At 49.5% G+C, this 13162-nt stretch overlaps 1 protein-coding gene across 1 annotated transcript in view; it reads left to right on the top strand.

The window, feature by feature from the left end:
- tgfbi (transforming growth factor, beta-induced) overlaps positions 1-7483 on the top strand; it is a 73938-nt gene extending 66455 nt beyond the window's left edge. Inside the window, exons 15-17 of the mRNA XM_038795827.1 lie at positions 1728-1807; positions 6452-6476; positions 6605-7483. Coding sequence (XP_038651755.1) covers positions 1728-1807; positions 6452-6476; positions 6605-6636 — 137 coding nt within the window. The 3' untranslated portion in view covers positions 6637-7483. The remainder of the gene's footprint in view (positions 1-1727; positions 1808-6451; positions 6477-6604) is intronic.
- Positions 7484-13162: the final 5679 nt, after the last annotated feature.

The following is a 13162-nucleotide window of genomic DNA, read 5'->3' as shown; positions in this document are numbered from 1 at the left end:
ACATGTGAAATGGAGCATGCCTCCAACAGGGGAAAGCAAAGTGGTTGTGGGGGGGGGGGGGGGGGGGGGGGGGGAAGGGCAGAGGGGAGGGCAGGGGGGAGGAAGGGACGTTGTACATAGTATACGAACTGGCTGGTAAATATCAGACACACTTGAGCTGCTAATTTGTAAATACCTGGGGCGCGATTCACCGCTCTCACGCCAGGTGGGAGAATCGCGGGAGGGCCGCTCTGGCACCCCCCGCGATTCTCCCCCCCCCCCGAAAATGGCGTGTCGCGTTTTTCACGGCGACCCACGATTCTCTGACCCGGATGGGCCGAGCGGCCGGCCGCTGCCGGTGTGAACATGGCGCCAGCAGCTGTTTTATGGCTTGTGGGGGGCGGAGAGGGGAGTGAGCACCACGACTGTGCTCGGGAGGGGACTGGCCCACGATCGGTGCCCACCGATCGTCGGGCCGGCGTCTCAATGGGATGCACTCTTTCACCTCCGCCGCCCCCCAAGATCAAGCCGCCACGTCTTGCGGGGCAGCGGAGGGGAAGACGGCAACCGCGCATGCGTGCGTTTGAGCCATCAGCCATCGTGACGCGCGGCTGACGTCATTAGGCGCATCGGCCGCGTAATTCTCGGCGCGCCGGGCCTTGACGGCAGCGACAAGGGTCGGCGGCCGAGATTCATGGCATGGCCCTCCTAGCCCCCCGGCAGGGGGAGAATAGGGGGCCAGGAGCGGCCTCCAATGCCATCGTGAACATCTCCGGGTTTCACGACGGCGTCGGGCCTGGTGGAAAATTCCGCCCCATGTGCCTTACATGTCAAACTGTTATATTGTTAAAGTTGAAAATGCCAATAAAAATTTTTTTTAAAAACATAAAACGCTGGGAATGCTCAGCAGGTTAGGCAGTATTTGGGGAGTGAGAGCCAATGTTAATGCTTCAGGTCAATGATCTTTCTGCTTACAGGTATAACCAGTGTTGTAGCAAGATGATAATTGGCACATGGTGGTTTTATTTCAAATGTCTCAAGGCATCTTATGAAATGAAAACAAAAGCACAAGCTTGGAGCTAGTGGGTATAGGGTGGCACGGTGGCGCAGTGATCAGCACAGCGGCTTCACGGCGCCGAGGACCCGGGTTCGATCCTGACCCCATGTCACTGGATTGGATTGGATTTTATTTATTGTCACGTGTACCGAGGTACAGTGAAAAGTATTTTTCTGCGAGCAGCACAACAGATCATTAAGTCCATGAAGAGAAAATAACATTAAAAAAATACTTAATGGGCAACACAAGGTACACAATGTAACTACATAAACACTATCCGTATGGAGTTTGCACATTCTCCCCGTGTCTGTGTGGGTCTCACACCCACAACCCAAAGATGTGCAGGGTAGGTGGATTGGCCACACTAACAGAAAATGTCCCTTAAATGGAAAAATGAATCGGGTTCTCTAAATTTTTAAAAAAAAAGAACAAGTGGGTACAAATGTTTGGATTTGATCTTAAACTACTGGCAAATGTGTTTATTTTGGACTATGCTGATTTGGAGAGCACTGTGGTGCACACAATGGATCAATAGGCCTCCTATGTGCTCTAATAATCCTGTGATTTAGTATACATCAATTTTTAAAATGCCATCAGCTTTGTTTTCAACCAGAGATTTAATTCAGGCAAGTAATTCACTGTTAAATGCACCATAGTGGGTTTTAAACAAACATATTCTTTTATTTACAAGCTATGAGACAATCAGAAAGCCGAAATGGCATGGAGATCAGCAGTGAAGATATCCTTCGCTTTGGAGTCAGCCCAGCTAAGGTAATAACCTTGTTGATGTTAAATGTGAAGCTATTCCAAACTCCTGAAGGGCCGCTTGGAACACCAGTTCTTAACTCTTTCTTTTGCAGTTTGGTATAATGTGATGAAAGAGGTGAAAATCAGTGAAGGAAGTCCCAGTCTTCTTGGGCGGGATTCTCTGGCCCCTCGCCGGGGGGGGCGGCGTGAATCCCGCCCTGACGCTGGCTGCAGGGTTCTCTGGCGCCGGTTTTTCGGCGGGGGCGGGAATAGCGCGCGCCGGTCGGGGGCCATTGGTAGCGCCCCCCCCCACCCCCTGGCGATTCTCTGGCTCGTGATGGGCCGAGTGGCCGCCTGTTTTTGGCAGGTCCCGCCAGCGTAAAATACACCAGGTCCGTACCGGCGGTACCTGGCTTTGCGGACGGCCTGCGGAGTCCTCGGGGGGGCCCACAGTGGCCTGGCCCGCAATCGGGGCCCACAGATCCGCGGGCGGGCCTGTGCCGTGGGGGTACTCTTTCCCTCTGCGCTGTCCGGTGTAACGGTCCGCCATGGCCGGCGCGGAGAAGAACCCCCCTGCGCATGCGCTGGGATGACGCCAGCACACGCTGACTCTCCCACACATGTGCCAACTCGCGCCGGCTGGCGGAGGCCCTTTGGCACCGTTTGGTGCGGCGCAAACCCAGCCGGCGCCGGCCTAGCCCCTGAAGGTGCGGAGGATTGTGCATCGTCCGGGCAGCCTGACGCCGGAGTGGTTCATGCCACTCCTCAGCGCTGGTCCGACTCGCCCCGCTGGTTAGGGGAGAATCCCGCACTTTGTTATCATTCAAAAGACAAATGATTATTAAACTATAAAACACAGAAGAAAAAATACACTTCACTACAGTAATGTCTACATACAGAGTACACTTAAATTAACCCAATCCAAATTTCTCCACTGTCCTCATCTCTGAGATATACCACCCCAATACAAACTCCCATTTATGTTAACGCTATGAGCCAAATCCAGCAATAATTAACACACACAACCTGTGCCTTTCTTTTTCGGAAATTTTCTTCTGGTTTCGGGTAGAAACACCGAGGGTTTGAACAGCAGCCTCCAGGCAAAAGCTTGCTTTGGGAGAGAAATCAGCTTCCAGCTGGGTGTGGCAGTGATATTTTTCACCCACCAGCTTTTCTCCTCACTTCAGAACCAACCCTGCCACTGATATACTCACCAAGGCTCCTTAGGCAGCACCTTCCAAACCACTGACCGCTATCATTTAGAAGGACAAGGGCAGCAGGGACATGGGAAACCATCACCTGGAAGTTCCCCTCCAAGCCACTCACCATCCTGATTTGGAATTATGTTGTCGTTACTTCACTGTCAATGAGCCAAAATCCAGGAACTCCCTCCCTAGCAGCACGCTGGGTGTACCTACACCACATGCACTGCAGCAGTTCAAGAAGGCAGCTTACTATCTCCTTACCAATGGCAATTAATGATGGGTGACAAATGCTGGCCTAGTCATCCCATGAATGAATAGAAAAACAATTCTGTGGTTACAAGAGCAGGTCGAAGGCTGGGAATCCTGTGGAGACTAACGCAACCCCTGACTCCCAAAGTCATGGCCGTCACCTACAAGGCACAAATCAGGAGTGTGATGGAATACTCACACTTTCCTAGATGAATTCAGCTCCAACAACAGTGAAGAAGCTTAGCACCAGCCAGTACAAAGCAGCCCCCATCCACCATCTTCACCACTGATGCACAGTGGCAACATTGTGTACCATCTACGAGATATCGTTTTCACGATGGCACAGTGGTCAGCACTGCTGCCTTGCAGTGCCAGGGATTGGGTTCGATTCTGGCCTTGGGTGACTGTCTGTGTGAATTTGTGCATTCTCCCCATGTCTGCGAGGGTTTCTTCTGGTTTCTCCTGTTTCCTCCCATAGTCCAAAGATGTACAGGTTACGTGGCTTGGCCATTCTAAATTGTTCCTCAGTGTCCAAAGGTCAGGTGGGGTTAGATGGGATAACAGGGTTGAAGTAATGGGCAAGGGAGTGGACCTAGGTAAAGTGCTCTTTCCAAAAGTTGGTGAAGACTCAGTGGGCCGAATGGCCTCCTGCACTATAGGGACTCTATGAAACTTAATATGGAATTCAATTGTATAATGATCACTTTTGGGGCAACACGGTGGCACAGTGGTTAGCACTGCTGCCTCATAGCGCCAGGGACTGGGTTCAATTCCAGCCTTGGGTGGCTGCCTCTATGGAGTTTGTACATTCTACCCGTGTCTGCGTGGATCTCCTTCGGGTGCTCTCGTTTGTTCCCACAGTCCAAAGATGTACAGGCTAGGTGGATTGGCCCTGATAATTTGCCCCTTATAGCGTCTGAAAGGTTAGGTGGGGTTACTGGGTTACAGGGATAGGTTGGGGAGGGCATGTGTCTAGATAATATGCTCTTTCAGAGGGTCAGTGCAGACTCAAAGGGTCGAATGGATTCCTGCTTCACTGCCGGGATTCTCTGATTCTATTCTAAGATGCACTGCAGCAGCTCACCAAGGCTCCTTCAATAGCATCCTTGAAAACCTGTGAAATTTACACTTAGAAGGACAAGGGTAGTAGATGCATAATCTCCTGCAAAATGGAACCATATCGCCATTCCTTCACTGTTGCTGGGTCAAAATCCTGGAACTCCCTCTCTAAAAACACTATGGGTGTACCTACACCAATTGGACTGCAGTGGTTTAGGAAGGCTGTTCATCACCAACTTCTCGGCAGCACAGTGGTTAGCAAGGTTGCTTCACACCTCCAAGATTCCCGGCTTGGGTCACTGTCTGTGCGGAGTCTGTACGTTCTCCCGTGTCTGTGTGGGTTTCCTCCGGGTGCTCCGGTTTACTCCCACAGTCCAAAGATGTGCAGGTTAGGTGGAATGGCCATGATAAATTGCCCTTCGTGTCCAAAAAAAGGTTAGGTGGGATTATGGGGATATGGTGGAGGTGTGGGCTTCAGTAGGGTGCTCTTTCCAAGGGCCGGTGCAGACCTGATGGGCCAAATGGCCTCCTTCTGCACTGTACATTCTATGATTCTCACAGAAAATAAAAATGGTGGCCCAGCCAGCAACACCCACGTCCCATGAAAGAATAAAATATAGCTTTCTAGTACTTTATGTGGTCCAGCCAAATCTAGTAATGGATAGTTAAGCCAGTTGTGCCCCCGATACAGTTCAATGTGCATCCCTGGCACCTGAGGAAATTAAGATGGGGCAATGGCCAGTGTAAGAGAGAGTGAGTGTTTTACAGGGCTCGGAGCATGAAAAGTAGAATGAATATATAAGGAGAGTGATAGCTGTAGACATTTTGTGGCAAAATAGAAATAAAGGGGAGGTAGTTGCAAATTTGAAGTAGCGGTTGTAAGTGATGTGCGGGAGAGTTTTTTATCAGTGGATGCAGAATGACATGAGGCCCAAAGAGGGTTGGGGTTGTAAATCACGAGGGATGCAAGGAAGTGGTCAGAGATACCCACATTGACTGACAGAATGAGAGGAGTGTTGCCACAAGCAAAGACAAGTTCAAGGGGTGTCTGTGAAAGTTGATGTAGAGTGGGTAGGGGAGGGGAATTAAGAGAACAGGAGGGCTGTGAAATTGGAGGAGAGATGAGTGGGAGACGGAAATCACAGACCATGAGGAGTTACTTTGTGCAGAGGCTGACAGAGTAATGACTGAGGGTGCCTTGGTGCGAAACCTATTGGACGGGATTCTCTGATCCCCCCCACCGGGTCGGAGAATCCCTGGGGGGGGGGGGGGGGGGGCGGCGCGAATCCCACCTCGCCGCTCCGACGCTGGCTGCCGTATTCTCCTGCACCGGTTTTCGGGCGGGGATCACACCACGCAGGTTGGGGGCCATTGGCAGCGGCCCCCCCCCCCCCGGCAATTCTCCGGGCCCCGATGGGCCGAGCGGCCATCGGTTTCTGGCCAGTCCCACTGGCGTGGATTGGACATGGTCTCACACGGCGGGACCTGGCTGGTAGGCTGGCTAGTGTGGTCCTCGGCTGGGCCGCGGAGGATCCGGCCCCGGGAGGGGGGGGGGGCACGGTAGCCTGGCCTGTGTTCGGGGCCCACCGATCTGTGGGTGGGCCTGTGCCGTGGGGGCACTCCTTCCTTCCACGCCAGCCCCTGTAGGGCTCCGCCATGGCGGCGCGGAGAAGACGCCCCCCTGCGCATGCGCCACAATACACCAGCCGGTCTGCGCATGCGCTAACTCGCGTAGTCCCTTCAGCGCCAACTGGCGCGGCGCCAACCCATCCGCCGCTGGCCTAGCCACCGGAAGTGCAGAGAATTCCGCAACTTCTGATTGGCCCGACACCAGAGTGGTTCACAATGTTCTCGGCGTTGGCGTCGGGCCAATTCGCCGAATGCGGTGAATCCCGCCCATTGAATTTATTGTGGGTCTTGGAGAATCTGCACTCTACCAAAGAGTCACTTCAGATGTAAAGATTTTAGATAAATCAAGGCACAGCCTACACCACCAGCCTTGAAAGAAATTTCTGGGTAATTGGCAACAGTCTTGTTGGTCAGATCTAGTCTGTTTCTTTCATATGATTCAATTGTAATGTGCATGAAAGTTGTCACATTTCTTATAGATATTGAATAAGAATACCAAAGTCTAACTCATTTTTTTGGGTTTTAGGTTCCACGCCCTAGGATACGGAAAAGTATGTAAAACACCCAATATTTATATAATTTTAATTCTTGCAATGGTAATCAATCTCACTGCATATTTTAGTGATTCATTGTTGAATGCATTATAAGTTAAATAATATAATTTTATTTTAAATTTCAGTCCGAGGTGCCACTCTGCAAAAGAGCAAGTAAAATGACTGTGAAAAGCAGCCAGTAGATCATTGCAAGAACCTTTCAGGAACTCTGAATTCTGTGATTCATATTTTTCTCAATTTGAATGTTTATATTCTATAGCATGTCATTTCCTCACTATAATGTCACATTGCTTGCTGATTTGTACATTTTCAGGATTAGGATTGAAATTGCAGCGTTACTTTTCTCATTTGTCACTCGAGGTTGCATTTGGGGGGACGAGCAGGGCAGTGGTGGAGTCTAGTTTGAAGCTACAGCTAGCCTATAGGTGAAGTTTGCAGGTCGGAAACAATAGAACACGAGTTCATGTTAGTGTTTGTATGCATGAGCATATGTGTGTCTGTTCCCAATAGTGTGTAAGTGCTGTGCATATCTAAATTGTGTGTGTATCGCATGTGTGCTTGTGCGACATTGTATACTTGGATTTGAGTCAATGCGTGCCCATGCATGTACCATTCAGCAGCATGTTTCTGTGCACTCCACTTGGTTTCTGGATTGCTTGCAATGAATGTAACTCAACATTTTTGCGAAAAGATATCTGCAGTACCACATAATTTTGTTTCCATTTCATTTTTAAATGTATTTCCTCCTACTATACACATGCTAGATTATGTTTATATACCTGAGTGCTCATATCGATGCATGTCACAAGCTGCAGTCTGGTTTTATGTTATATCACTTAGACTTTGGTAAGGGTCATATATATATATTATATATATCTCCGAACACATTGGAAATCCTTTAAAAATATTATATTTATCTTCAAAATTTCTTCTGTAATATTTTCAAAAATATTAATTTCTCTGAAGTAATTTGAAACTGCAATAAAGTGTTCATTTTTTAGAAAGTCTGGTTCTTTATTAATTGAGTAGAAACCTTACGGTATCGTTACCACAGTTATTAGATTGGTTGGTTTGTTGAATGATTCTGTAACTTTTTTATTCTTTCACTGGCTCATCCAAAATTTACTGCCCGTCCCAAATTGCCCTTGAGGGATCATTTAAGAATCAAACATAAAGGGCTAGATTCTCCCAAAATGGGGCTTTGTCCCCATGCCGGAGTAAAAACGCTGGTGTATCTCTGCCAAGTTTCCGATTTTTAAAAAAACGTTTCCGATTCACTCACCTGCAGGTGGCTAGCAGGGTCCCAGAGTGATTCACGCAGCTTTAGCTGTGGATATGGGCCCCTGCACTTCCGATCTGGAGATCATCTGACAGCAGTGCAATAAGTAGTCCCACAAACTTGCACCAGTAGTCAAGGTTGGTGAATGCAACTTCACATGACATCTCCTACACACCCCTGCACTAGCCTTTCGTGCTAATGAATGCACCATATCCCATTACCTATGCAGCAGCATGCTCTGGCATTCAGTGCTCATACCTAACATCCAAATACTCCAACACACCATCACACACCTACAAATATTGCCAATCTCATACCTACCTCTCCTTGCTTCCACATGTCTCCTGTCATTCAGCTATGGCAGTCACATCCCCCAAAATACAATGCTACACAAACACTGATATTCTTCCCTTTTTCTCTGGCGAAAAGGTGACACACAAGGGAGCATCCAGTCATTGTCCAGGGAGCTTGCAGGAATCTGGCTCAAACTTGGGACTGTGCATCTCTCAGCTTTCCATAGACCTCTGCTCGTGTTGCAAACTCAGAGGGACTGTCACGGCCGCCCCCATCCATACCTGTTACAGCTTTTGGACGGACAGGTCATCTACTCCATATAATCCCTACAGTGCAGAAGGAGGCTGATGTGTTAGGCAGGTTCGTTCGACGTGGACTGCACTTGATGCAGTGTGGCGAGAGACAGACTTCGAACACTGGAGAAGATCCAACACGTTTTTATTCAACGACATAACTAATATACATGCTCAGCTGTGGGTCGACACTATACTGAACTGACTGGAGACCTGGTACTAGCCTGACCAGACTTACTAGCTACCGGATGGTGCTTGCACTGGCTACTCGTGGACTCTGACTGTCTCAGTGGCTGGGTCCAGAGAGGGCAGGAAACCTAGTGCCCTCTGGCTTTATAGTGGTAGTGTCCTGCTTGGTGATTGGCTGCACTGTGTTGTGTGCTTACTGGTCATCCTGTGTGTCAATCACTGCCTGTCTGCACTTCATTATATACATGAGTGGATATTATGACAGAGGCCATTTGGCCCATCAAGTCTGCCTCAACCCTACGAAAAAGCACTCTGCCTCATCCCATTCCTCCGCCCCAGTCCCTTAACCTGGCTCACTGATCATGACCAATCTGCCTAACCTGCACATCTTTGGACTGCAGGCGGAAACCGGAGAACGCGGAGGAAACCCAAACAACATGGAAGAATGTGAATACTCCACAGCCACCCAAGGCTGGAATTGAACGTGGTTCCCTGGCAATGAGAGACAGCAGTGCTAACCACTGTGCCACCGTGTTGCCCCCCTCCTCTGTCATCTTTGTGAGATAGAACAACTCTCTCTGACTAATCCACAAAATTGCCACAGCACCTTCAAAAACTTTTCAGAGTACTTCCAGACACTTACATGAAGTTTTCATTACCTTCCTTGCAATTTAGATGCCTACAGCTTAAGGAACGCAAATCTTACAGGTATGCACTTACTGTTTGCAGTATCGCCTGGACCTTCATGCTTGAAACGCAGTATCCCAACTTCACATCGGCCAATTGGGCAATGTGATGTCAGGTTAATACTCCATACAGCCTCCTGGTGCATGCTGGTTCAGGCGCCCATCTCAATAGGGTGTGCCATGTTAACTTTACCAGAAGTAGCTGGCAGCACATGCACCCCAGCAAGATGATACTGGGGTACCGTAGCCTGAGGAAAATGAAATTCTCGCTCAGATGCGACTGTGGATCGGTGCACTCTTATTGAGGGAGTGGCTGGTACACACATATATATATATATATACAGTATATATATATAACAGATGTATATAGGACTGCTGCTCCAGTGCTGTATGGAGAGAACACTGCACTGTTGGAGGTGTTTTTTTTCATCCGAGGCCCAGTCTGTACACTTAGGTGGACATGATATCCTTCGACCCCGTCTCCAAGAAGAGCCAAGGCGGTACCCCTGGTGTCCTGGCCAATATTTATCCCCAAATCGACATCACAAACCAGATTTTAGGTCATTATCACATTGCTGAGTAGAAACAGGCTGTGCATTTCCTGCAACATTGCCTCGATGTCAAAAATATTTCATGAGCTGTAAAGCCCTTGGGACATCCTGTTGTGGTGAAAGGTGTGATATAAATGCAATCGTTTCTTTCTATTTTTCTTTCCTACATGCCTACACACACAGGCCATATCAAAAATCTAATAGATGATTACAGTTTCAGAGCAAAACACTTTTGGGGCCTGATTAAAATCCGAGTTCCTTTTGATGTACACGGCACAGCTTATTCAGCTATCTCCTTCAGGATCTACTGCTTTTTTCTACTTTTAATGAGAAAACATTAAATGTACAATTTCTCTTTGCTTCTTTTGTACAATGCTTTTAAGTGCTGCATGCGACTCAAATCACCTTTTGATCTTGCACAGACATGCTACTGGCAACATCAGTTTAGACTTAAGTACATTATAATTAGGGGTGCGCATTTGAAATTCAGTTCTGGTCCAATTTCAGTTTTTTGAAGTCAGCTTCCGTGATTTGTTTGACTGTATAGATCCATCTCCTGAAAACACTTATCTAGTTGTTACTTGTCGGGAGGTAGCTGGCACCTTGATGTTTTTGGATGAGCTTTCTGGAAAACAAAGTTTCCAATATATTTAATGGGATTGCTCTATAGATCGCTGAATTGAGTGATTTAGATTGAAGTGCAAGAATGAATTGAAAAACAGTATTAAGATATTAAAAAAGTACTTGCAATTAATTACAGTGAAACTTTTAATCTCATTTAATCTTGTTTTAATCACACATTGAATTGTTGCAATCCACAAGATGCACTGTAGAAACTCACCAAGGCATCTTAGACAACGGCCGGGATTCACCGTTTGGGAGACTATGGGCTGGATTCTCCATCCCGCAACGGCCAAAATGTGATTCCCGATGGGACGGAGAATCGGTAGTTGGGGGAAAATCAGGATTAGCGCTGGGCACCGATGTGAATGTGATACTCTGCCCCTCGCTGCCTCGAGTTTCACGACCGCGCTCCAGCAGGAGAATGCAAATGAAAGCAAATGGGTCTCAATGAGTCAATGCAATCCTATCACTCAGTGCAGCCCAATCTCTCAAGCGTTTGATTGCAACGCACTTACTACTCTTTGATGTGGTTGATATTTGTAAACATTGAGATTTCACTTCTTAGAGGCAGTTATCAATGAAGGGAGATGAATAAATCAAGGCTGCAGCAGGTTTGTGGAAGCTGTCAATCACAGCCCACTACTAGAAAGGTATGAATGACTTGCAGCTACTGGATTGAAACACAGGTCACCAGTTGTTTTCCTTTGATGAATGGACACGTGGAGCCTTCAGGTAAGTGTTACAGCTGTAATTGTTTTCACTTCCCCTGTCTGGACTGCCCTCTAGCTTCCAGACAGGGGTCTCTTCTCAGGGAAGGGGTGGTGGGTCTGTGGGGAGGGATACCTTCAATCAGGCGTCACTATGTGGGGTCCCTTTAGTTAGGGGGTCCCTGTGGGGGGGGTTCCATTAGTTAGAGGGGGGTCTCCCATTCATGGTGTGCCTGGGGAGGCCTCCCTATTAAGGGAGTAAGGGAGTCCCTTGGGGGAAGCCTGCCTATTAAGTGGATCTCTGGGGGGGGGTCTCCCTCATTAGGGTCCCTGGTGGAGGGGCGGGTCGGGTCATCTCCTTACTTGGGGGAAGGAGGAGCACACAGGCAATCAGGCAGTGGAGGGCAGCTTGGCAGAGAGGCAAGGGAGTTTAGGGGCTTTTTTGCGGTGCGGGGATGTGGGTAGCTGACGGCTGGACTTTGTTATTGGGCTGCCATTTCGAGCAGGCGGCCCAATAGTGGGTTTCCCTCAAGAATCCTTTGTATTCCTTGCAATGCGTAAATTTGCATGGCAACGGATATGGAATTGCTTCCTGATTTGCACTCCCAGGGGGAATGTAAATCGGTTGCAATTATTCTCCGGCGGGAGAACATAGGGTGGGATTCTGTTTGCCGACGCCGAAATTGCGAAACGCGATTGAGAGCAGAATAGCTTCCGAGGCAACTCGCGGTTGGCGCCAGTTTAACGACAAATCGGGAAACACCGGCACCGCAAAAATGGCAAAATGCATCGCTCGCCGCGCATGTTAAAAGTACAGTGGGCATATCATTAGCGGGCCAAACATATTCTCCGGGGCCTCCGAGATTCACCGCCTCCGATGGGCCGTGTTCCCGACGGCGTGGTTCACATGTGGTCTCAAAAGTCGTGAAACTGGCGTTGTGGCTGCTGAGCGAGAGAGGGAGGAGTTAGGACTCCTGCAGGTGCTTGTCTTGTTTTCCCTTGGTCCCTGATTGCATCTGTACTGTGGCTTGGATTGGATGCTCCAGGAGCCTGGGACCTGTCCGGATGGCAGCTGGTTCCTGGGGCTAGCCAGCCCTCTGACCGTCTGGACCGCTCGGCTGCTCCTATCTCCACTTGCTGTACCAGATGCAATGTCTGATGTGCACCAGATAGTGTCCCAGGAGCCTCTTCACTAATGTGCCCAACCGAGGTGATAGTCTCTGAGATGGTGGAGGGTGTAGGAGACAGCTGTGATGGAAAGTCGGTGTCCTCCGATGAGGGGTGAGGGGAGTGTGGGACCACATGTGTGTCAGGGGAATTCGCAACTAAACAGGGTCTCACTTCCTCGCCCGCCGCCGAACTCCACCTCGGTGACCTCCCTTTCTTCCAGGCCGCCAACCATGTCCAGTGCCCTTTGCTCGGGCATGGCGAGGGGCCGCAGTTCTGGTGGTCCCCCTCCGGCCTTCACACACTCCTGGCGATTTTGCGCAGCCTTCTCCTGGGGTTGTGGGGAAACACAAACAGCAGAACCGTTAAACTTTCCGTCACATGCAGTCCAGGGGTTGGGTAGTTGGTGGCCTCAGTGGCCGTGGCACGTGGCCGTAGCGGTTGGCGTGAGCACTGGCATATGGGGCAGGGTGGGGGTTCAGCCGTCCCCCTGGAGTGAGAGGAGCTGGGGTGTGGGGGGGGGGGGAGCGGTGTTAGTGCCAGGGGCATGGAGGAACCAACTCACCCTGGCTGCCCTGAGGAGGTTGTGAAGTTTCTTGAGGCACTGTATGCCAGTCCGGGCGATGTTACCCATGGCGCTGACCACCTCTGCCACCTGCGCCCAGGCACGACGAATGGTGCAGCTGTTGCACCGTTTCTTCCATCATAAAACTCCACGGTTCGCATGCTGGCGTCGGCACTTAGTCTCAAAAATCAGACAATCCAGCCCCTAGTCTCACAAATGAAGAATTCACCCCCATTTCTCTCGCAGGGCAAAGCACGAAGCAATTCTGTATTCCATGTCATACAAATTTACGCATGGTGAGGAATACGAGGGATTCTCGGACCGCCAG

Source organism: Scyliorhinus canicula, chromosome 4 (assembly GCF_902713615.1).
Source record: "Scyliorhinus canicula chromosome 4, sScyCan1.1, whole genome shotgun sequence".
Classification (NCBI taxonomy): Eukaryota; Metazoa; Chordata; class Chondrichthyes; order Carcharhiniformes; family Scyliorhinidae; genus Scyliorhinus; species Scyliorhinus canicula.
The sequence above is the reverse complement of the archived record's forward strand: the minus strand, read 5'-3'. Positions and strand labels throughout refer to the sequence as shown.